This window comes from Pholcus phalangioides, unplaced genomic scaffold (genome assembly GCF_987345545.1).
Source record: "Pholcus phalangioides strain wild (caught in Gottingen) unplaced genomic scaffold, Ppha-v1.0 ptg000015l_1, whole genome shotgun sequence".
Classification (NCBI taxonomy): Eukaryota; Metazoa; Arthropoda; class Arachnida; order Araneae; family Pholcidae; genus Pholcus; species Pholcus phalangioides.
The window spans coordinates 37,116,957-37,143,222 of record NW_028301608.1 but is presented as its reverse complement, the minus strand read 5'-3'; the positions used below and the strand labels follow the sequence as shown (position 1 = coordinate 37,143,222).

The 26,266-nt window shown below is 32.6% G+C and overlaps 1 protein-coding gene across 4 annotated transcripts in view; it reads right to left on the bottom strand.

The window, feature by feature from the left end:
• Positions 1 to 26,266, bottom strand: part of eya (eya transcriptional coactivator and phosphatase 2) — a 158,781-nt gene that overhangs the window by 29,117 nt on the left and 103,398 nt on the right. For 2 of the 4 annotated variants that reach the window (XM_089243466.1, XM_089243467.1), the window contains exons 3-12: positions 12,899 to 13,020; positions 12,430 to 12,522; positions 10,593 to 10,679; positions 10,112 to 10,178; positions 6,660 to 6,787; positions 3,708 to 3,839; positions 3,471 to 3,541; positions 2,696 to 2,879; positions 958 to 1,038; positions 707 to 858 (exon numbers count right to left, since the gene is read on the bottom strand). In XM_089243466.1, coding sequence (XP_089099592.1) covers positions 707 to 858; positions 958 to 1,038; positions 2,696 to 2,879; positions 3,471 to 3,541; positions 3,708 to 3,839; positions 6,660 to 6,787; positions 10,112 to 10,178; positions 10,593 to 10,679; positions 12,430 to 12,522; positions 12,899 to 13,020 — 1,117 coding nt within the window. The remainder of the gene's footprint in view (positions 1 to 706; positions 859 to 957; positions 1,039 to 2,695; positions 2,880 to 3,470; positions 3,542 to 3,707; positions 3,840 to 6,659; positions 6,788 to 10,111; positions 10,179 to 10,592; positions 10,680 to 12,429; positions 12,523 to 12,898; positions 13,021 to 26,266) is intronic. The other 2 variants (XM_089243468.1, XM_089243470.1) reach the window with 1 other exon arrangement.

The following is a 26,266-nucleotide window of genomic DNA, read 5'->3' as shown; positions in this document are numbered from 1 at the left end:
CGTCAGTACTGGGTGTGGTAGCCCAGGTCGATAAAATACTCGCCTGAAGTACCAAAGGATGTTTAGAGGTGTTACGAGTTAGATTTTCGGTTCGTCCCTGAAAGACTTTCCTGACCCAAGGGTACAACAGAAACAGTGACATGACCACAGAAAAATATTGCTACCACAGTAAGTCCCATTAATGAACTTTTAATCGCACACCCTGCATTTTTATAGGACTCCGATTTGCACGTTTCCAGTGATCTGGCTTTGTGTAGCGCCCTCTATCGACAAAATATTATACTAATCTTTTCTGTACCAAAAAAAACCCCCAAAAAAAAACACATTTATTATGAAATGTGTGTGTAACAACACCTTTTTCGTGAGAATAATGTTTCGCGAACCGCATTCAAACATACCGATTCCTTCAATTTTAAAGGATTTTAAAACTGTTTACAAATTTATGAGACATCCTGTACGTGGGAGTAAAAATCCCGAAATTTATCTGGAAGCAATTGCATAATATTTGAAAATACGATAGAGAATGTGCTTACGATTCACGTAAAATACGAGCATTGGTTGACTTTTACAAATATTTCTGCACCAATTGAATAACCACACAAGTGTGTGCATTTTAAATTATTTTTCATACATTCAATAAATAGATCCAAAGAAAGAGGGAGAGAGAGTTATATTATATAGAAGTATGCATATAGGGTGTACTTACTTTGCAGTATCGCGTAGCAAACGACCCCGTTAATAGCGAATGGAAAATAATGATCGTTTCATCGAGGTCCCAAACGAAAACTCTTTCCAGGTGATTTTCTGGATCAGGACTAGGATTCGTCAGTCTCCTGCCTCTTCCCTTTCCGGACTTCCCTGTTTTCAAAGTGATGTGACAGAAATTAAATCGATGAATTGAAATATGATGATATATAAAAGAGTATATAGTACATACTTCCATCATGCGATTCGTACCTTTTTTCGTTGGCCCATTCGTAAGGTCTGATTTGACTGGCGATGTCGTCGTGTTGTTCTCGATGTTGTACTGACTAACATCTGCGGATAAATAAAAATGTCGTTTAGAAACATTTTTTGCAACATTATGCTAACCGAAACTCAATTTATTCTAAGATCATCAGCGTATTCAACATAATTCATGCACCAGAGACATTCAATGACATTTATCCTCGTGGTACACTCTAAAAACGGACGATCGAAATAAGCAGTCACCCTCCCCTCAACTTCCCACACAGCGTGGGCCATATTTAACATGTTAATGAATCTGTGGGCCACTAAGCTATACTAAACATATCGTAAAGTGGGATGACTTGGTGACTGGCCGGATGACTTGGGTACATGCTCTAATTTTTCAGTTTAGATGACGCCATAGTCGCTGTGAATGAAATAGAAGTCACCAGAGTGAGCTTCGATTCGAAATTGTGCCTAAATCTCTCATAATTATCCCGTTCTTTTTTTTTAAAGCCTACTTCTGTCATGACCTGTGTTTCAAGATTCCATGAAACAATTGCAAAACTTTGTTTGCAGAGCTTTGTGATTACATCTTATTATAGTCTTGATAGAAATTTTTTTTTGGTAGAGGTGTAGTTCTTGTTTCAAATGTGAATGCTAAATTAGCTAATTAAATCAATTTGTAAATTAATGGTTGTGTGATTATTGAAATGTTTAAGAATATTGTGTAAGATCATATTAACTTTTCAATCCGTTCAATAGATTAACACACCACATTTGAAAATTAACACAAAACCAGGCACCTTCGACTTGGCAGATTTCACTGTAGATATAAAAGAATAACTTCCTGTATTTATATTTGTGATAAAAACAAAATTTATGTGTTTATATCTTTTTTTATTAGTCCTTAATTATTTTCAGTGGGATCAGATGAAAACATGCGCTTCGAAGGACAAAATATCAAGGTAAAAGAGTAGTGTACTTAAGTCACCTGAAATGGTGACTTGGGTACGACTCTGAATTTCCTTTACTCTATTATGATAAGTTGCAAAGCAATTATCCTTGCATAAAAACATAGAGAAAACTTTTGTCTAGTGTAGGCAATTTTTAGTAAAAAATATCAATTAATAAGGGTGATAATACAAAAAATGTCCAAAATCTGTACTCAAGTCACCCTACTTTACGGTAAGCTATTAAAGAGCTTGGCGACGGGCCGGCGTAGTTGATGACCACTGCTCTAAAGTATAAGTTAATTCATAGAACCCTTGGGAATAGAATAGGAACTTTGCACGTCTCGCAGCACCTCTGCTCAATCTCGAGGTTTGTAGGAGGCACTTTGAAATGCGACGCACTAATTAGGAACCACAAACTCATTGATGTTTCTAATTTAATTTTTTTTATCGCCACTGCTCCCACGCATCCCCACTGAAATCTTTGATGGTTATCAGAATACAGTTTTTCATAGGGTTCTCTCTATAATAACAATGCAAAAAAAAAAAAAAATTGAGATTTCTCGTGGGCCCCCCAGTATGAATTTGTACTCGCTGGCTGACCAAACGTCTTCTTCCACCCGAATTATAAAGGCTCTCTGGTGCTTGCTTTGACCAAGATCACCTAAAGCCTGAATCAGGCTTTCATTTTTTTGGATATGGGTAGTATATTGATTGATTGGTGACGCATGTATTGGCAAATTATAATACAATTCTATGTAGGCATGCACAGAAATTATTGTTGTCATTCATACCTGTAGTCGAGCAAGGCGGCAACTGCGATAGCTGATAGGTAGCTGTCGTTGGTACGCTTGGCGTCGTCGAAAGGCCCAAGGGCGACGCAGTATTAGCGGCGGGCACGTAGCTTCCGTAACCCTGCGACGTGTAATACGGATATCCGCTTTGACTGTAACCCCCGTAAGAAGTGTAGTCGACTCCCTGGATATGGAATAATAAATCAATTAATTGAATGATCGAAAACTACAAAACAATAAATCAAAATACAGAAGAGCCCACGTATAACGAAATCGAATATTACGAAGCATCGATTACAACGAATTATTTTCTAAACCAAATTAGAGTTAAAAATATAAGTTATAACGAAATTCTATGTTGAAGAATATCGGCCATAACGCAGCTTTTTGTAAGAATGGAATTTTTCTTATACGATTAACTTCCATAGAATCAGAAAATATCTTTCAGATGTAAAGCATACCAGTAATAGAGCCATAACTAGAAGGGAGCACAGGAGGCAGCTGCCACAGGCGAGAAATTTTAGGTGGAAACAAAGAACACCATTATAAAATATAGAATTTTAAATTGGTGGGGACGATAAAATCATGTTTGCTCCGGGTGTCAAAAGCCACCACAGAAAACATACTTCAGTCGACGGTGAGGTTCCGTCGAGTAATCTATCGAGTATCGGTTAAAACGAATATCGGATATTGTGAATGTTTTTTCACGTTCCCGTGCGACTTCGTTACATCCGGGCTCGATTGTATAATCAATATATCTTTGTGATTGAAGTACCTGTTGAGCATGACTATACGATTGTGAGTTCCCCGTACTTCCAGCGAAACCTGTTGATGAATATGTTCCACCTGAAATGAAAAATTTGAATTTGTTTTAATTATAAATTAGTTAAGCTTTTCTATAATGCATAAGATGTGAACTGCTACTATACACAGTACATCCTGAAAAAACTATTTTTCAGAAACATATACATACAAATAGGAAACACCATATACAATGAAAAGAATGGCTTACTGTAGCTGTAAGGATTCTGAGACGTTTGCGTACCGTTCCCAGCTGCAAATGTTCCGTACGGATTCAAGTATGAGTTCTGTGAGATCGTCGAGGAGTTTGTTTTGCTTTGCTGTGAACTGATTTGCCGAGAACCTATTTTTAATGATAAATAAAAATTACATAATAATTATACCGTATTAAAAGAGGCAATTTTATGTGCAATATTGGAGGAAACACGCATATTTTCGTTCACTAGACCTGAATATAATATCCTGTAGTATATTTTTTAAGCATGATTTCCACTGAAAAATATGGTCTGGAATTTAAAAGTAACATATACAGTAGATTTCCCGACTATTCCGACGCTCACGAAACTTGGTTTGTGGTGGCCAATCGAAATCATCGGATAACGGGCAGGGCATATCATCAGTGGCAATTTTCAAGGGAATAAATCAACATGTATAAATATTAAAAATTAAACGAATAACTATTATAAAATACAGTCGGTTTCGCTAAAAAGGATGACGGAAAAAAGGGGGATTTAAATGAATAAAATCCTCCGGCACCTAAAGTTCCCCGCTTATATAACATTAACGATTTTTTCCCGCTTAATCGAATAATATGCTTTATACATCAAATGTTAATACACATCGACCACTATACACACACATGTTGTTTTGATAGAATGAAACATTCAGCCAATAGAGAGCGCTAACTTTCCTAATGAAAAGTAAAATCTTAGGTATTGTGATCATTAGAGCCAAAGCCTCCTAATTACAAGGAGGCCTAAAAGACTTTGTTAGAGCCCGGAAGTTCAGGTAAAATACCATAAGTCCTTTTTTTTTGCTTATTTTCAAACATTTTTGTATATAAATACCTTTTTCCAATTTTTCCTACCACACACACATAAATGCCTATTTCACAATTGTTTTATGTTTATCCGTGGATTTCAGAAACGTATTCTATATGATTTGGCTGTTTTAGGTATTAAAAACTTCAAAATGATTGTTTTTTTTAAAAATTTCGAATATTAATATTCATTCTTATCAGAAAAATTCATCCCACCTCTCCCAGCTCCATTTGAATGCATATAGGCATAAGTGCCTGAACAGTGTTGTCTTACGTGCCGCGTCACAAAGATTTTTCGTCTCTGTCGTAAATAGTTTTCACCTACAAATCCACATCATACCGTCAAACTCACATCGATATCGCAAAAGTTCTAATAAAAACATAATTGCAGTCATTTACTAATTATTATTCTTCAATTTCACCTAGCACTGTTTTGTACGTTAGCTAATTACGCATTTAGTATTTGATTAAATCGCCTGCGATCTAAGCGTTTCAAGAATCATAAACACTTCTTTTGCATGACAGTATCAACTTGGCCTTTAAATAATACTGTAGTTATTTATTACTGTAAAAAAGCATGTGGAACAATAGACGGAGTATGGGCAATATACTTTTGAACCCTTAATATCTTAGTTTTTAGTTATTTTTTTCCATTAATTATAAATGCCTTTTATTAATGCCTGTTTTAGTCATTTTTAGTGCTTTTTTGCCTGCCTATTTTTACAATTGTTGGTGACTAAACTTCCGATCTCTAGTGATCATTATAACTGAATATGGTTTTCATTTCATTTTTGATGTCTGATTTATTCGAGAAGTTTTATTTATTGATCCTTCATAAGTTTTCAATATATAAACTACGCTAACGTTGTAAAATGGCAATTGCATTATTCCCGCATAATCGAATATCGTGTGCTGGAATCATTGATATCCGACTATAAGCGGGGCCGACTGTGTTATAAGTAAATATTTTGTATGAAAAATACACACTAGCTCGGTATTTATCTTTTTGTGGAGTATATTCGTAATTAAAAAAAACAGCATTTAAATTTTTTTTTGCCTTTAATTAGAATTAAAATAAATACAAATACAAGGACACAACAGGCAAAATGCCCAACGAGGTGGCTGAGAAAAAGATGCCCATAACAAATATGGATGTCATATATTTCAAAAATACAGCAACCTAAACACAATCACAAAAATTATAAACAATATATGCACATGATACAATGCCCATAAAGAATATTACGGTTGTCTTATTCTAAGTATGGATAGCTTCTCGATTCACCGAATAATAACATGATCTACCAAATAATAACATGATAACCGATTATTATTTTCATTATATTCAAATTTTTATTGTATTCTATTCATTTTTTTTCCTTTAAATTCTACTGACCATAATTTGGTAGATAGAAAGTTAACCAGATTTTATCGATTGCCCTTTAATTTTGCGCACCAGTGTAGTAGATACGAGTTATCGGGTAATCGCGAAAGCCCATGCTACACGCATCCAACTATTTTGACTGCCTTGTGAAACGTAGGTATTTGAGAAAAATCTATCAATGATTATGACTGAAAGAACTTGGCCTGAGTTCCGAAATAGACGAACTAGGCGTTTTCCCAAGGCCTGAATTTTTTTTGGAGAGGGGGGGGGGGTGGGGCTAAAAACGAACTAGTCGTAAGGAAACCTAATACAGTCGAATACCGTTATAGCGAAAATCTCGTTTTATAACGAACACTTCCCTAATCCTCCAGATAAGTTTACATCGGAAAAATGCAAAAACCAAGAATTCTTTTAAACGAAATTCCGTTATAACGAAAAGATTTGTCCGGTTTCTTGGAGCTCGTTATAACGGGATATTAATATAACTCGTTATAACTAGTCAAGAGTGTCTCTCAGGCGAAAGCCATACTTTGATAAGGAACTATTATCAACAGGATTCCTGATTTTAATTTATGTCTTTAATTTACAAGCTCATAGTCGAAACATTTAATAGTTTCAAAATTAATGAAAAGTTGTAGAATTGAAACAAATTTTCAGTATAAAACATTCGAGCAGCATCAAACCAAAACTTCTTCGCTATTTCTTATTAATCGGGAATATGTACTACTACGTGGACGTACCTGTGACTCCATATGACTGTGACAAGACACCATAAGCATTAGCTTGATTGGCGGGATTGTAAAAATTCGTGGCAGCCTGCATCGAATACGCGGGATTCTGTGCTCCAATCGGAGGATAAGCTTGCATGCTATAGTAAACAAAACCACATTAAAATCCATGCACGGAAGAAAGAAAAATATATGGTGGTTATAAATAAACTGACACTTCTAAGATGTATGTAGCGCTCATCCTGATGGAAGTATTTTGATGAAACTTGGTATATAGGATATATGAACCATGGGGGAAAATAGACAGATTCAATAAAAAACATGGTTCACTTTTTGACCTCCAAGTGAAAAAGTGGCGCCTTTTATCGCAGTTATATTTGTCCCATGGTCCAAATAACATATAAACTGACACTTCTCAGCATAATTATACTGACACTACTTCGCCCTATGTAGCGCCCGTTGCGATGGACCTATTTCATTGAATATATTGGTATATACGTTATTTGAACCATTGGAGAAAGATAACTACGATAAAAAGCACCACCTGGTGGTGAAAAATGCTTCATTTTTTATTGAATCTTGCTTCCCCCCATGGTTCATATCTTCTGTATACTAAGTTTCATCAAAATACCTCCATCAGAATGGGCGCTACGTACGTCTGAGTAGTGCCAGTTTATTTATAACTACTCTGTACTTTAATAATGAAACTTCACCAACAGTTTACTCATTAAATCGGGATCACACACACACACACACACACAAATATACAAATACAAATACAACGCCACAACAGACAAAATGCCCAACGAGGTGGCTGATAAAAAGATGCCCATAAAAATATGGTTGTCATACACACACAGAGACAGGTTTAATAGAGAAATTTATCAAATCTCAAGGTTGTACTAGAACTAAATTTCCGCAAACATCACACATCCTTGATAAATAAAAATAAAATATCTGAAATTAATTCATGAGAAAAATTGTAGATAATGAGTTTTAGAAATTATGATAAAGAAATATGGATGTCAATAAAATTTAATTCTTGTATTCAATATAATTATTCTTGATCCACCGTTAACATCACCAAATACAAAAAACACACGCACAAGTAACGCTCACGGAATCCATGACTTTTAGAGAACTTAGATTTGATAAATCCGGTTACAAATAAAAATTCAATACGAAAACTTGAAACAAAATAGATCACTTGATGCCACATAACCAACACTACTTGTATGTAAAAAAAAAAGAAAATAATTAAAGTAGGAACTCTTAGAAACTTCATGGATATTGAACCTGAAATCCATTATAAAAAGGAGAAAAACTTATTAAAACAAAGAGCCTAATTAAATGTTATTATTCTTCGAATAACAATTTGAAATCTTATTTCCTGTCTTCTTGAGAAATCAGTGAACCGAAATTTCAGACATTTTCTTTGTTGTTGGTTCCTATTCTTCTTTTCTCTCTCTTACAAGATATCCGACATTTTATTTTATTTTAAAATTTACTCTGAAGTCAATGGCCTTGTTTGTTGTTTTGCTAATCCCACAGTTGAACTATTCAATACAATTCACGAAAATTCCAAGAAAATTCTGGTTGTTTCTGGTTCAATTCAACAAGTTGATGTTTGATTCATGATTTTTAATTTCCATGGCTTTGATGATGCGATCATTTGTACGGCTCGTGACTTTTCTCATTAGAATGAGAAAAATCATGTAGAAAATACGTCATGTATGAAATTACTGTTCAGAAGAAGAAGAAGAAAAAAAAACTGCTCGTGATGAATTTGGAAATGAAAAGTTATATTTCTTAATGAAACATGATGCTAAGCAACGTCTATATTTATCGAGGGAAAAGATCTAATGGACGTTAGTGTATTAAATTCGATTTTTTTTTTCAATATTAAACTTAATATTGATCGAAGATTTATTAATGGTTTTAAATTCAGCACGGTGGTGGTCAACAGTGGCTGTTTAATAGCTGATATATCTAAAAGATAGTTCTTTTCGCACGTGACAGGTTGTTCTTGTGGATAACCATTTGAAAAGAAAAATACCGAGAGAACATGGTAGATGTGTGACAACTTTGACCTCATCAGCTGTGTGGCGACAAATTTTTTTGGACGGGATTGCTATCCTGTGTGGGGTCGAAATCTTGAAAGAAAAATTCTGGTGACGGAAAGAAAAACCTTTTCCTCTTTTATTTTTTAGAGGTTATGACAGAATAAATAAAAATCTAGTTTTTCCCCCCCTTGTTCGCTAGTTTATTTTCTAAAGCTTGTCTAAAAAAAAGCGCAAATGCTTCTTGATCGATGAAAAAGGAAAGCCAATTTTTTAAACATTATATTTCGGATCAAGAAAATCTTCATGAGTTCGAGATGAGTTGAGAACAGTTCAAACTCTGTCAAATATTTGTCATATTTTTTTTTTCATTTTCTTGACAATTTATTTTTCCTCCATTCTTGATAATCGTGATATTCATGACTATAAATCGAGATTATTACTATTATATAAGAAAGCCTATTTTATGAAGTAGAAGCAAGAGTACGTCATCAATTTTAAAAATTTTATTCTACATTAATTGCCTATTATTTATACTGAATTGGTGACTATTATTAATGTTGAGAATTTATACATAGACTTATATGATTAGTGTTTACATTGGATTTAGTGTTAAAGAGTAACAAACATGCTACAAACGAGCATCATTCGTTCCCGAATGGAGATGAAGAAATATTGCGACTGACACGATTATAAACACGCATTTCAGCCCATAAAGCAATTTTAAGATATTTTATCATTTTAAAATCATTTCAAAATATTGTTTCATCAATTTCAACAGGATTTAGTATATAATAGTGAATAGTCATTTGCAATATGCCTTGAGAGAATGAGGATGAAATTATCTTTAGTTGGAAAAAAAATAGGGAGCAGATGAAGTCAAGTTCAATATGTATAGGAGGAATACATGATAACGGTCACCAAAAAGATGAAAAATAATGGACATCCAAGAAAATTTTGCCCGCGTTAATTAATTTAAAATACACTTTAGATAACTAAATAACAAACAATCACAAACACTTTGGAAAAACTAAAAGTGTTTGTTAGTATGAAGTAAAATATATTGAAACCGGTGGACGAATTAAAAAATTCCCCATAAACGAGAAGCCTCCGTTATGGAAGGTGGTTCCACTGCGGAATTCATTAAACCACAAAGTTGCATTGGTGATTACGTGAACCTCTAAAACTAATATTATGTGTTTTAACCGATTTCACAAGTATTTTTCATTAGTATTTGGAATTCATAGAAATAATTTAGGTATTATACAATTCGCAACATCAATTATCAGTGAAATATGGGCCACAAGCTGGAAGGTTTTGTACATTAATGCGATGCGCTAGCACTTTAAAATTCTAAAGCTGCCAGTCACTTGACCAAATACAATTTGAAGAAAATCTTCTTACCTTGCGTAATAAGATGCAGAATAGGAACCGGAAAAATCTACAGCAGTTTTACTTGGACTCAAATCACCTATAAACAAAAGAAAAAAATCTAATATTATATAATATCAAACATTGATATAAAAATCGATAAATTTCTAAAATGTTGATAATATTTTACGTTTGGTCAAGGTGATGTGGAATAACTATCACCGATGAATCTATTTTCAATATGATTTTTCTTGAATCAGAAATCATCAAAGAAATAAAAATAAAATTACAATAACATCAAATTTATCTCATTAAAATTATTACCAGTGTCGACGAAACCAGTTCTTATTGCGGATATCCGATTAGATGAAATGGATACAGCTCGCGGGTATGATTTATTATAACATTCAGTGCATTTGAATAAGAATGGGCGTGTGAAAGAATTTTCTTTTTCTCCATATTAAGGTCGATAATACGAGACATCAACCAATAGGAGAAAACAATTTCGGCGTACCTGTGTACGTTGCGTTTAAAGAATCAGCGGTGGGGTAACCAGAATCGATGTGTCCTGAATCCGCTCCTGACAAATGTTCCACTTTAACTGGAATGAAAAATTTCGTTTTTTCAAAAACAGAGTTTCAAGTATTGAAAAAAGAAAGCTAACTACTTAGTAAAGAAAAAAAAGTTTTTTTTTATCTGAATAGCATTCCTTATGCTACCTTGATTGGTATAAAAAATTGTTTTTTTTTTGTTAATATTCAACTGATATAGTGTTCAATGAAATCCTAAGACAGGGGGGTCTTCAACGCACGACCTGCGGGCCTCGTGTGGCCCTCGAAGCTTTTGCTTGTCGACGAAAGGCTTACATAGTTTCAGAATTCATATGAAATACTGAAAAAAAAATCTCAATGAAAATATGTATTCCGAAATTGGTGAAAGAAGCAACTTCAATGTTACTTTCAGAAAACATTTCACAACTAATGAGAGGAATAGTTTCAGAATCAATGAAACATAATTTCATATAATTATTAAAATTAATAACTTCACAAGTGTTTTGCAATTCTTGAAAATTCATAATTAGTATGAATGAAAATTCATACAAAATTCAAATTTGTCAAAAATTATTTCAGGATCAATGATGAAAATTCAAGGTTGATGGTAAATAATTTCAGGATTGATGAAAATTCACATTTGATTATAAATGATATCAGAATTAATAAAATCCATATTCAATGAGAAAGTAATTTCAGAATTGAAGGAAATTCACATTTAATGGAAAAAGTGAATCAGAATTAACGAAAATTCATAGTTAATGAAGAGAAAGACACAATCAATAAAGTTACGAAATAATATAGGCTCCTGTTTGACTCGAAGCCTTAGACCCCATTGGGCCCACCCGTCAAGACGCCTCTAGATACCACAGTGTGAATTTTCAGCGCTCGGGATTCATGGAATTATTATTTTGGCCCAGAATGCCTGTAAGTTTGAAGACCGCTGAATTAGAGGCTTGACCTATTCGTTAAGGCAGCAATATACAACTGTATTATATCACTATATTTCATGAAGCCCTTATAACCAGGATACTATCTTGCAATTGCATATAAATACCGTTCTATGACTCGGTGGATCGCGGGCTTCATGGTGAATTTTAATTTGGCCCGCGATGTCTAAAACATTGAAGACCCTCCCTGCCCAAGGTTTAATTTAAAAAAAACAAAAGAAAAAAAATAAATTGTATTTCACTAATAACATGTAGTTTCAATGTGGTTGTTGATGTAACGTTTTCCTAAAAAGTGTTGATGGATGTTGACTCACTGAAACTCAACCGAAATAAGCCAACTTGGCAACGAGTCGTTTCAAAAAGTGCGTTTTAAAGTCTTCTTATTTATTTATTTTCTTGTGATGAGCTACTTTACGGTTGGCTGGCAATTTTCAAGTTGGCTGATTCCAAACTCTAGCCTTTGTTTAATTTTTCTTTTCGGCAATTCAAAAGAAAAATTCTACGTTTCATATTACGGAAGCTGTTGTAAAATAGTAAATAGAAAATCAGGAGAAAACAAATTCCTAGAAAATGAATCTACTCAGATTTAAGAAAATAATTTTTTGTTGTCTGTGAGAGAATCGGAAGAAACACTCTGTAAAGTTGTTTACTAACTTGTATTAATTAATTGTACATGCGTGTCAATTACCCCACGATAAAAATTACTTTAAAAAAAAAACAATGTCGGACTTTCGTTTCATTTCATTATCACATGAAATTATTGATAATTTTGAAATATCTTTCAATACGAACACAGTATAAATTATATTTCTATTAGTCTGTGATTATAGTAATAAGTCAATCAAAGTACCACTAGGTTGTTGCTCACTGCACATGCCCCATGCTGAGGTCGAGTTGCTATAGGATGGAGAGTCATTAGGACTGGCCATAGAACTCAGGACACCTAAGAAATATAGAAATAATGCCATTTTAGTGTTTTTTTAATACATCATCAATTGAGGAGATAGTTAAAGTCAGAGTAATGTAAGTCGATTAATCCTCATTTTGAGAAAAAAATGTTTTACTAATTGTTTTCATAGAGTCAAATGTTAAAAATTTTGTGATTTCACAATCCAGTGGAGAACTATTGAACTGGTCGAGTTCATTTTTTTTCTTCCAGTAGTGTTTAGCATTTCTAGATTCCATTTCTAGACTTGAGTCTGGAAATTGTTGAAAATGTGACTCACTACTCTGACCTTAACCCCCACCCCACCCCAAATCATCGAAATTTTGGGAAACAAAATATAATTACAGAAAAAGAAATACTTTATACTATGTACCATTTGTTGCCAGAGTTGGAGGTAAACTTGGTGAGTCTGAAGCCAAGGAATGAGGTGATGTCTGACCGCTATCACCTTGGGTCTCTGGACTCGACAAACTTCCAGGGTGGCTTTCTTGACTGCTACAAAACGACATTAGAAGAAACATATTTATTAAATTTTGAAGAGAAAAATCATAATAAAAAATCATAATGTGAGACTAAAACGTGTGAAATGTTTATAAGTTCCAATTTAAAAAAAAATCAATTCATATTCTAGACATGGACTTATCAGAAGAATTGGGGCGAATTGGACAGATTTCATTTTTAATCACTTTAAAGTGAAATAAACAAATTTAAATTAATTTTTTGTTTTGATGACACCCATACATATGTGTTATATGATCAGAAAATATTCCAAACAAATAATTTTATTTTATTTTTCAGAAATAATAATTAATTATATACGCACATCAACTCATTTATCCATTTAGCCCCTAAGTATATATATATATTAACTAGTACTACGTATGTAGTATGAATTACAGTAAAACCCTCTCTTAACGGACACCCCCTCACATCTTCCTTTTACGGACATATAATTTCCCCCGTATAATAAAAGTATGCATTTCAAACCCCTCCTTTACGGACGAACTTTTTTGTCCCACCGGTGTCCGCAAAAGAGAGGTTTTACTGCATGATACTTTTAATCTGAATCGTCTACATTTCCCTCAAAATTATTGTACGTGATGTTAATATGACTGTCTTTCTTCAGGTATTTTTGTCAAAATTTGGGTCATTCCGCTTTTTATAAAAAATCAAACTTAATTTTCGCCTTAATTTTTCTCTAATTATCACGAATGATTGATTCACTTTTTGTGATTGATGACAGAAGTGTGATTTTTTTTTCCATTTTGATGTGAAGGAAATGTTTCACAAAAAAATAAATAAAACTGCACTGTGTGCCCTTTATAAGGAAGCAAAGTCAAGGGTCTTCAACCTTTCAGACATTACGGGCCAAATTCGAACTTCCTACGAAACCCACGGGCTACGACATCAAGTCATACCGTGGCATTTAGAAACATCAGATGGAATCTAGATCTACAAGGATTTACAAGAGCACACAGTGGCGTCTTAATGGATTGGACAACACAGCCCGAGTGAAAACAAGGTTTCCAAACAAATGATCAATTTTACTGATTCTGAAATAACTTCTCTCACCATTTCTGAAATTATTGGCTCGCGAGCCATGCGTTAAAGACCCCAGTTCTAAATAAATCCACTCTGATTTCTTTCAGTAATTCTGAAATTATTTCTGTCACTAATTCTGAAATTATTTCTGTCTCTAATTCTGAATTTATTTCTGTCTCTAATTCTGAATTTATTTATTTCGAAATATTTCTGAAGTTATACGGGTTTCATTTGACCGAGCATTACAAATTCAATATTCTTTGTCCAACTGACTACAAACTGAGATTTTGATGAAAGAACTGCGAATGCATAAACAATACAAAACATTATTTTAGAATTTGAACTTGAAAAAAAAAAACCAAAAAAAACAACCTCCCAAATCTCTCTCACACTCGCCATCTTTTTACTTTCTCGAAAAAGCGATAAATAATCCCTAAAAAATATACATACAAGAGCAGATAAAATTTCAAGAAAAAATTCAAGCCAATTACAAGAGAAGAAAGAAGAGACAAATGTGGAAAAAAATGCTGCGGAATAAAATAAATCCTTCTCTCGAATTAAAAGATGAATAAACACGGGATTTTCTTTTTTTTTTTTTTTTTGCTCATGGAAAAAAAACTCAAGCGATGAAATGATTTTTCTTGATTTTTTAAGCAAAGGATGAAAATCTTTTTTCACTCTTGTATATAAGGAGCAAAAATTTCTGTTCTTACCCAACAGACCAATTACAGTAAAGGACCGTCAACGAAAATTTAACACTCTGACAACTGAAGATCCAAGGGAAAAAAAAAACAAACAAGTACAAAGACAAGTACACAAGAGGACTTCAAGGGAGGAAAAATAATAAGGACGAAAAATATATATAATATTCGGGACTTAAAAGGCACAAAAAAAATAATCTTGACTGTTATTACGGTTATTCACGATGAATTGCGGTTAAACGAAACAGCTGGATTCTATTTTTTTTTCTCCCTCCACCCTTATTAGATTGAAAAAACATAAGAGTTAACAGAAATGATGAAATTCTACACAGCTCTTTTTCTGTGATTTGATTTTTCCCTTTATAGGAAAGGTTGAGGAAATAATAATGAATTTTGATAATTTATTTTTCGATATAAATTGTAGATATTTATTTCATGTTTAGTTGCATCGAAAATATTGTAAAGAGTTTATATTCGTGATTTTGTAGGTAGCGTTTTACGTTGCTTATTTTCTACGGGTGAAATTATAATAAATAAATCGGGAAAAAAAGTGATTCTCATCAAGTGCGCAGCTAGATACAGAGTGGTACCTCGATATAGTGATAATCTGTGGATGAAGAAAAAATACCGTTGTAGAGCGAGGGGGGTCTTCAACGAATGGCTAGCTGTCACATTTGACCCTCGGAGCTTTCTATTAAAGCCCGCCGATCATTAAAAAATGGTTGAAACATTGAAAAACGATTAGTTCTAGAATTAATGAAAGAAACAATTCTAGAATAAATGAAAAATAATTCTAGGATAAATGAAAAATAATTGTAGAATAAATGAAAGAAATAATTCCAGAATAAATGAAAGAAATAATTCCAGAATAAATGAAAGAAATAATTCCAGAATAAATGAAAGAAATAATTCCAGAATAAATGAAAGAAATAATTCCAGAATAAATGAAAAATAATTCTAGGATAAATGAAAAATAATTCTAGAATAAATGAAAAATAATTCTAGAATAAATGAAAGAAATAATTCCAGAATAAATGAAAGAAATAATTCCAGAATAAATGAAAGAAATAATTCCAGAATAAATGAAAGAAATAATTCCAGAATAAATGAAAGAAATAATTCCAGAATAAATGAAAGAAATAATTCCGGAATATATTGATGAAAATAAGAATAAATGAAAGAAATAATTCCGGAATATATTGACGAAAATAAGAATCAATGAAAGGAATAATTCCACAATTGATGAGAATTCAAAATTACTGATTTTGAATGAAAGAAATAATTTTAGAATTTTCCAAGCAAAATCATTTCAGATCATTTGATCATTTTTGCACACCACGGTCATTTCCTGCACTCGAGGACTAATTAGACCGGGACCTACAATTTATTGCCGATTCCGAACGGCAGGCTTGTTTTTATACTCATCGAGAGGTTGGTGCGCTAACCCCTCGATGGGGGACTCCCAGCGGTAGCAATTTTTTTCTGCGGTCATGTCGCCGTTTCTGTCGTACCCCTGTGACGGGAAAGTTTTCTGACAAGGACGAACCGGGTATCGAACAAATCATTTCAGATGCAGTGAAAAAGTTTTTAAAATAACTTAAGAATAAATCAAAAGAGAAATCATTTCTGATAGAAATCATTTCAATGAAAGAAAAATTTGAACAATTATTGAAAGAAATGATTTAAAAATATATTGAAAAGAAACAATTTCAGAATTACCGAATAAGTACTTAAAGAATAATTTAAATTGATTACAGATTAAAATTAATCTCAATTAATTAATTAATTAATTGAGATTAATTATTATCAGATTGATATAGGTTATTTTCGAATAAGTTTTTGATTAATTTGCCAATTAAATTAATTAATTAATTAATTTAATTAGCAAATTAATCAAAAACTTATTCGAAATTCGTGAAAAAAATGATTTCAGAACTAATCAAAATTGATAATTAATAAAAGAAATAATTTCACAATAAATTTTTTGTCTTATTATTATCACACACTATCTTCATTTAACTCGGGGACTCCATTGACCCCACTATTTTAAGGTCTCACCAAATTGCTTGAGTTAGTGAACTTCGAGCTTCATGGGAAGTTTCAATTTGGCCTGCCGTTTCTGAAAGGTTGAAGACCCCTGTTGTAGAGGGATTATTGTTACATCGAATGGCAACATTGTCATCAAATTTATGCTACTATTACCATCTTTTCTAAATCGGTGTACTTAGTACCACCAGAAAATGAGCTTTCGTGTATTTATCCACCACAACAAAAAATTTAGTTGATTAATTGCTGAACAAAATTGAGTTAGATTTGTATTGCCCCTGTAAAAGAGGTTTATCGTAATACACTTTGGTGTATTACGCAAAAAAAGCAGCGATACCAAAAACTTCATCAACACTTTCAGTGATCAAATGGTACCATATACGGATATTATAATGTTATAATAATTATTATACGTCCTCGGAAGGACTAAAATTTGTGACGAATTTTTGAAAATATGTTTAAGGATATTAATAATAATAATGTTGTAGCGGTATCAAAATCTCCCCGAAAAATATCGTTATAGAAGGGTTTATCGTAGTAAAGTATCATTGTGTATCAAGAGGAGTTTAACATTAGACTATAGGCAATTCCAAACAAGATTTGAAAAAAAAAATATCGCTGCAGAGGGATTTATATCGTTTCATCAAATATCGTTGTAGCGAGTTTTCGCTGCATTTGGAAATATAATTTTAGTCTCAAAGGGTGCAGTGAACTTGAAAAGGTGAGAATCCCTTTATGTAAATTACCTCAGATTAAAAAACATAAATTTTAATTGTTTTCTACGCAATTATGACTCGACTTCCTTGCAAAAAAAACAATCAATTATAGATTTTTTTTCCTTATAAGTACCGCATTTCTTACAATTACAAATACGGGTGTATCCACCTCAATCTTCAAAAAAAATTTTTTTGACATTTAGCGAGCACATATTATTTTTAGTAAATGCTCAGGACCAATTCTGAATAACTTAAATGAAATTTTATTAATTGATATTTGAAATGTATTTAATAATTTTCATAGCCAATTGCTTTAAGACTGTTTTTCGAAGCAAATTAATACAAAATGCAATTCATAGCATCTGAAATCAAGTGTAATTATTCTTGTGAGACAGACATTAGATTTTTATTAATAAAAACATACAACCCTAAACACCTAACTAAAAAAAAACATTGTTTTTTCCATTTGAGAATTATAGCTATTATTCAAATAACGAATTTTTCATGAATGTAGAAGTTTTAGTTAACAGAATTGGAAATAGAATAGAACAGATAGAAGTTTTTAATTTAAGAATAATTCATATATATGTTTTTTTAATTTAGGAAAAATATAGAAGTTTTTTATTTAAGAATATAAATATTTTTTTAGTTTAAGAACATAGAATTTTTTTTTAATTTTAAAAATATATTAAAAATTTCTTTTTATTTTAAGAATATAAAAGCTTTCAATTTGAGAATTATTAATTTTTTTTTTATGTAAGAATAAATATTTTCAAATCATTTCTTTTAATTTATTGCATTAATTTAATTGCTTTCTACTTTTGATTTCAATCAAAAAATTTATATCTATATTATTTAAACTGAAGGTACTTGTTTATTTCATCTCTTATTATATATTATCTCTTATTATATATTTTGGCTTCAATGATATCTCAATACTCCAACGCGCTTCTCGAATCCAAGTCAGAGTGTACGCATTTTAAAATTTGTACGTATTTTTTGTACATGTAAAAAAACTGAACAAGATAACCATAAGTGGGTGATAAATAATTTCACTTAGTTTCCCCTCTCTTATATAATAAAGTAAAAAGAAAGTTATTTAATGAATGCGCGTGTGGGGAGACCCAACCTCATCACCTTTCACCTTAAAACTAAGCAGATCGCAGTGAAGTATATAAAGTGTGCGAAAAAAAAGGGAAAAAAAAAACCAAAACAAAAGTGAAAAAGTCCTGTTTGAACGCACAAGTTCGATCAACTCCCACTCATTCACCTTAGTTCCGGCAACACAGATCGATCATCCCTGTTTGTGTGCCCCGACCTGTAGTTTTTTCGCTGACGTTTTTTTTTTTATTGTATTTATTATTATTTTTTCAATATACGCTATTCAATCAATGCCTTACGTAATTGCGTGGAAAAATAGTATTATATATGAAAAAAAAAAAATAATAATAATAATAAATTCTGCGGATGATAGATTCGCGAGAGTGGTTGAATGAAATAATATATATATTGCCAGCGTACGTGTCTCCACGAGTGGAGAAGTTTCTTACAAAGAGAATGAAAATAATAATAATAAGATTCGTATTCCAGCGCACATCACATGCCAACCGACGTCTTTTGATATAATAACAAATAGGTTAACAAATCAAAAGAGAAGGGGTTTTTTTTTTCTTATGGCACACCCCTTAATCTACATATACATCGTACATATTCACCACACACACGCACACACAACAAACGTTCATGCTGAGCCGTATGCCATCATCACATTGTTGCTATTCTTTTATACGTCATGCATAAGTTTTTCTTTTCTATTATTATTAACTTTTTTTGTGGTTTTTTATATTTTTAGGCAGTAGTTAGTAATATGGAAAATTCTTTTGCATGATTGATTGACTGTCCAAGCTGATTATGTTTGGCAGTGATTTGAGAAATTGCTTTGAATAGCGTCAATATTACGGCTTCTATTTTTATAACTTAGAAAATGTTATCCTATCAATTTTATTAATTTTTTTTTTTCCGATCGACGTAAAAAGTACCGTAATGGGAAATCGGAAATAATCCATTTAATTCATTAATACACACGAGTTCAGAAATGAGTTAGGTGGAAAGTAGTTTCAAAATAAAAATTTTAAATATATATTCATATTTGGCTATAATATATACCCTGCGCATCTCTATAAACTGGGAGAATAATAAAGAGGTAACAAACCATTGTAAAGGCCTATACATGTCTGAAATGCATCGTTAGGGAACCACGGTGACCAAAGTAAACATCCCAAACGTCATTGTTGAGGCCAAAGAACCATTGTTGATCGAGTTTTTTCTCTCCCCCCCATTTTGGGCATATGCCTAGCCATTGGCGTACGCAAGGGGGGGGGGGTTATTATAGTGTTATTTTACAGGAAAAAGCGCAAAATCCCCCTTGAGAAAATTCTGCGTACGCCTATGTGCCTAGCTTCGATGAACTTTTGAAGTAGCCTATCGTTAAAGTCGGGTCCTGTTTGGTATATATATATATATATATATATATATATATATGCCAAATTTTTGGCGACGATTGGTTTAAAATTGTAGATTTGTATAAAGAACATGCACACAGACAACAGCAGACAGACAAAAAATCAATCTATATACAGTAGAATCTCAACTATCCGGCCTGCGTACTATTCAGCCTAGTTTCTTGGCGCCATGACGTCACCAAATTGTCGGAGCTGTCACCAAACTTTGCTGAGTTTGTTGCCAATTCGGCGATATTTACAGAGGAATGCGTTAATTTCCATTTTTACATAAGATAATGACTATTTACAGGCAAAAAGTGGTACATAATAAATGATAAATAAGAAATATTTACACACAATTTTCTTAACAATATTTATATTTTTGGACTTCCTTTTTCTGTAATAAATTTTTAAAACGTACAGTACATTGCATAACAAACATTTACATTATGTATATATTTATACATAAAATACTGACAGGTACCAAGAGGTCACAGAATATGAATAGGAGCGGTTTTTGGTATTAAAATTGTGTTTTTGATGATATGGGGGGGGGGGTAGGAAGTGAGCATTTATAGAACTCTGGCTTTTCCGTTATTCGGCCCACCTTTCCGCCACATTAGGCCAGATAGTCCAGATTCCACTGAACATAAAATTGATTTTCTCTATCTGTTTGTGTGTGTATTCTTTGTACAAACTCACAATTTTTGACGAATCGTCGCCAAATTTGGCATATATACCAAACAGGTCACGACTTGAGCGATAGTCTACTTTAAAAGTTCGTCAGTGTTGGGCAACAGCCCGAAATGGGCAAAAGCGGTCGGGCAACAATGATGTGAGGACCTCAACAATCAATTTTGGAATGTTTACTTTGGTTAAAATGTTTCCCAAAAAAATGCGTTTCAGACATGTTCTTCACAATTGTTTGAAACTTCTTAATTGCTCCCAGCATGAAAAGAAAATCCGGGCAGCACCGGGTATTTTTGCTAGTGTTATATAGATAAATAAAACTACTTGAACTTATAAATCATTTTTTTAATGTGGTTATAATTTTGATGTGTGCTATATTGGAATCTTATTTACTACGGTTCATTTATATTGGACTCGTGAGCATCTAAGAGTGTTCGATGCGTGTTGCCGATTCACGAGGTATCGATTCATGCGAAAATCTAAACACCCCCATCCGTGCATTATACTTATGATATTTGGGTTAGAGCAAACTCAGAGTTGCTATACGGGTGTTCTTCCCTTTATACTAGGCTCGCTCATGGTGCTCGCGACATGAAAAAGTGAAGACTTCTTGAACTAATGGAAAACTAACGAATAAATTATTATCGGTTATTCCTACCCAGTAAATGCATCGTGGACGCTTTGTGGTTGTATGGGCATCGTGCTGAACTCTCATCGCTAGGATCGGGGTGCGAATTCCGTTGTTGGCACAGTGGTGGTCGGCTGAAGATAGTTTTACGCAGTTTCCCTACTTGGCAGATAGCAGGCAGACCTTCATCGCGACACATACATAACATGAAAATTTGGGTATTAACAGTTTTCACTTCAAAATATGGAAGGAAAATGGCAACCAATAGACTTTTTTGTTTAATCCAAAACTGGATGAAAAATACATGATTTTTGTATGATCAAATTTAGTTCAGAAGAATTCTACAAGGTTCTCCAAAAAGAAAAACTGCGTTTTTCTCGAAAAAGTTGTTAAATAACAAATTTTTAGACTAATAAAAGTTTGAAAATTCCGTTTTCTTTACTTTGTTTTGATAATTTAATGCCCATTTTAACATTGCTCAGCTGGAGTGCATTGAGACTGTTACCACTTAATACCGATTAACCTATAGATAGATCAAGGTGTAACATAAAAGAAATCTTAATCTTTTTGTCGTCATTAAGAGTATGGAAATTATCGGAAAGTTCAGATCGTAATACATTAATGAAAGTATATTTCCTTGATAGCATTAGGCTGATATGCGAAAACAGTTTGTTTTCCTTTAAAACAAACATGTGTGTTTTAAAGGAGGATTATGAACAGTATCCATAAATCTAGTTTGAACATGGTCAATAAATTCTAAGTGATGCTCATTCCAGATCATTTATTATAATTATTGATTTTTAAACTTGAGAGGCAGTTTCATAGCTGATGATAAAATTTTAATAATTAATAATTATTACCCTGTGTGAATGTTGATTATTAAGTTGCAATTTGTAGTCAGTTTACGAATCCAGGATAGATTAATTAGATATTTCGAACTTCTTTCCTGTGACTTTCGAAGTAACCAAGTTCGTCTGCACTATGTAAGATAATATAGAATCAGGGCCGTAACTAGGCAAGTGCAACAGGTGCACTCCGCACAGGGCCCACTTGGAGGGGGAGGGCCCAAAAAATGGTCAGAAGGGGCCTAAATTCAAATTCTTGCACAGGGCACAGGAATGGCTAGCTACGGCCCTGTATAGAATATTTGATTTTCTCCACAAGTCACCAGAATTTTCTAGCGGACCACTGGTTTGTGATCGTTGGGTAAAAGGGTTTTTTTTTTTTCGCTATAATCTTCCATGATGGTAAGTGTGGATTTGACAGGCCCGTCCGTGACCATTACTCAAATGCTGGGTATGGCCAGTGAAGGACTGCACCGCAAGAAGAAACCAATAAGACCCGAAGTCTACACTTCTAAGGGATTTGATGAAATCATAGTCGATTTCATGAAATCCCTTATAAACGTTGACACCTTATTCATACGGAATATGAGAAAAAATATATGCTGATCAATCGCTGATACAATGATGATTTTCAACATGTTTTGGTTTCAATATTTTTTCATTAAGATTATATACTGCATACTTGTAAAAAAATAAGAAGTTACATAATGAAAAACTCATGTAAACTCTTAACATATCATTCAACACGTTGTATTTCTGAAACGCATAGCAACTCGAGCGTGATTAAGGACGTGTTCATTTGACTGGATTAGATAGAATGTAAAAATAAACACGGGCTTAGTGATAATAAAAAATAATTATCACAGACAAATTTTTTTTTTTTTGTTCTCGAAAGTTCTTAGTTTTGTCCTTGGCATAATTTCTTATCAATGACGCCATTTGAATGGCTACCGTAATTATGATTACACGCGACAAAAAAAATATTAGTTATTAAAACCACCAAGTTACATCATGTATCTATTTCTTATCTATTTTAGCGTTTAGTTTCTACGTGCCAAAAATTCCTAAAAGATTGTCTTTCTAGAAATTTATAAATTTTCGGTAGTACAACATAATTCAATATCGTTGTTTTACGATAAACATGGGAATTATTATTTATTATTTTAGTGATTCCCAAAAAAATTAACACCCACTTTCCTCGGGGTGGAGGGTGACTAGAGATGTTTTAGTGGGATAAAAACATATATAGAGGGAAATCTTCAGATATTTAGGCAGAGATTACACTACAAAATTTTAATAAAAGGCATTTTTTATAAAACTTGACAAAATAACCAACAAGCCCATTTTAACATTCACTCGAATGTAACTGATACTTTTATTGATTGTATTTTTCAAGTTTTATAAAAAAACTTTTATCAAACTTCTATAGTGTAATCCCGACTTAAGATCCATTGTATATCACTTTGAAACAAATTAAAAATAAATATGTAAGTGAACTATTCGACATAATGTATGAATCAGACCATAATATATTTCGTCAGATATTTAAAACTAATTTTCATCGTGGCAAATTAAAAAACAGTTTTTTGTTCAGTTCAAATCGAAGAATAATTAATTATCCTTTCGTATAAAAAAGTATTTCATGATGTAGTTCACAAAGTATTTTTTTTAATAAAGCTTACCAATCATACGGTGTATTTATACGAAAAGTCTCCGAAAGGAATAAATGTTTTACTGAGGATTTTAAAATTCATACTAAAAGATAGAAAACGACCAACAAATGGAAGGATGAAATTGAGTGGTTACATAAGTGCCTTTCGTAAAATGATGTTTGGGAGGATATAAGTTATAAAAATTAATGATACAAGGGGTTGAACGAATTAAAGTTATAGTGCTGTATGTCAATAATCCTCATTTTGAGGGAAAAAGAACGTTTTATTAGAATATTGTGTTGTAAATGAGTCCATGTTAAGAATTTTGTGGCAAATTTTTGTTTCGATCTAGTGGCAAACTATTGAAGCTGTGACTTCGTTCATTTCTTCTTCCAGTAGTTTAGCGCTTCTAGATTGCATTTCTGAACTTAGTCAGTCACAATAGTGTTGATAATGTAACTTATTACCAATGTAACCTTAACCCGTCCAAAGTCAAAAATAACATCCTATCTCTGTATTTTATTAAAATAAATTGAGTCCGAAACACGAAACAATTGGATGGAAACTCGTCGGATATTGTACATTTAAATTATTGATTTTTACCTTTTTTCATGGGACAAAAACATTTTATGACTTGGGAAACAAACCAAAACTGGGGTAAAAAAAATCAAGAATTCCTGAAAAAAAAATTATCTAAATGTGACGGGGGACGATTGCTTTTTTTTTATTTCCATAACAAGAGGCGCAACTTGACAATTGACAATTTCTATTATTGGAGCCGTATAAAAAATATTAAATTTTTATATTTTCTCTAATTATTGTTTTAAAAAAGTGCCGCCATGTCTGAATAAAATTTTCCTCTTTTTCCTGATTTTTTTTATGGATCTCATTTCGATTTCCGAATCAACAGTAGCATTTTTATTCCTTCCAGACACTCTTTGTGAAAACCTCATGTATGTAGAACATTTACTGGAAAAATGAGTCTCGTACGGGATATCAGCGAAGTTCGTGTTCGTGATATAGTATCACTTAATAATTACTAAAAATAGTTAGGGAAATCTGAATATAATGTTTCAATTATATTCAATAATCAATTCAATTCAATAATCTAATATTTCAATTGCTCCAGTAACTAAAAAAAAATTTTTATAAAGAAATACATACTGCTCATACTGTTGATTTTAACAATTTGGAAAACCTCATTTCCAAATAGTTAAAATCAACAAATTCGTTACACAGTGGTTGGTTCCTCGACCTACAACAAACTTATCACGATTGAAATACAATTGAATATTGTATTTCATGTATATATATCAACGGATCATGCTGATCCCTTGGGAATACGTGAGGATCTAAAAAAGAAAAAAAATACAATTGCTCAAACTGGTGAGAACGTATTCGACTAACCAACGTAAAACGTACGGGAAAAGCTCATTCAACCCATGGAACTTCGGTTAAGTTGAACAAATTAGAACTGAGATTTTTTTCGGAGAATACTATGAAAAAAGTGTCTCCCTCGCAAAACCGTTTTTACTGTGCACAGAATCCTTAAAGCAGAATGTTTTGCTTAATTCTGCAACATGTCCTCAGCTGACTGAAAATGACGTGCGTTAAAAGTTCCCACAATAGTGTTTTTTACACAGAAAAATCTATTTCTTGTAATTCTGATTGTTCTGTGAAGTGCATCGTACTTTTCAGCATATTCTGCTTTCGGGCATAGAAGATCGAGTACAATGTACGGTGCCGTTCTAACTGATTTTTCGTCAAGTAAAGGGAAGCTCGTACCCATGAAATTTCAAAGCATAAATCGTTAATTTCATTTTAATATAAGGTACTAAGTAATACTGCGTATTCGATCTGAGACTACTGCACATCTTCTAAATAAAATTATCTGCACCTTCAAGACCTGAGCAAGTTATTTTTGGGGTTTGGTTCACGATCTTGGCTTCCCATTTCCCTTTTGGGTAAAATCTCAATCCTATGGAAAAATCGAAACAAAAAAAATATTTTAAACTTTTCTCTTCACATTAAGCCTTCGATTTTTTTCTCAAATTCTATGAATATTTTTATACAATTTAACGAGAAATTTAAGGATTTTAGTTGGTGGAGGTTTTTTTTTTCGGAAATTTAAACTTCATGTGCAACATTTTCAGAAATCAAGCCAAATTTACCCATGTTTCTTTTTTCCAATGAGAAATTTTTAAAAATCATTTCAATGATAAATCCTCCAGTTAAAGCATGTAGCATCTCACTGCTAAGAGAGACACAAAGTTTCAAGACATTTGAACAAGTGGTGTTTGAAAAAATGTTCCTTACTTAACCGAAACAGTTTTGAGAAAAGAGCATTTCAATAGAAAACACTAAAATACATTGAAATTTTAAACTCATGAGACAAATTTTAAGAGGTTATATAAGACTCC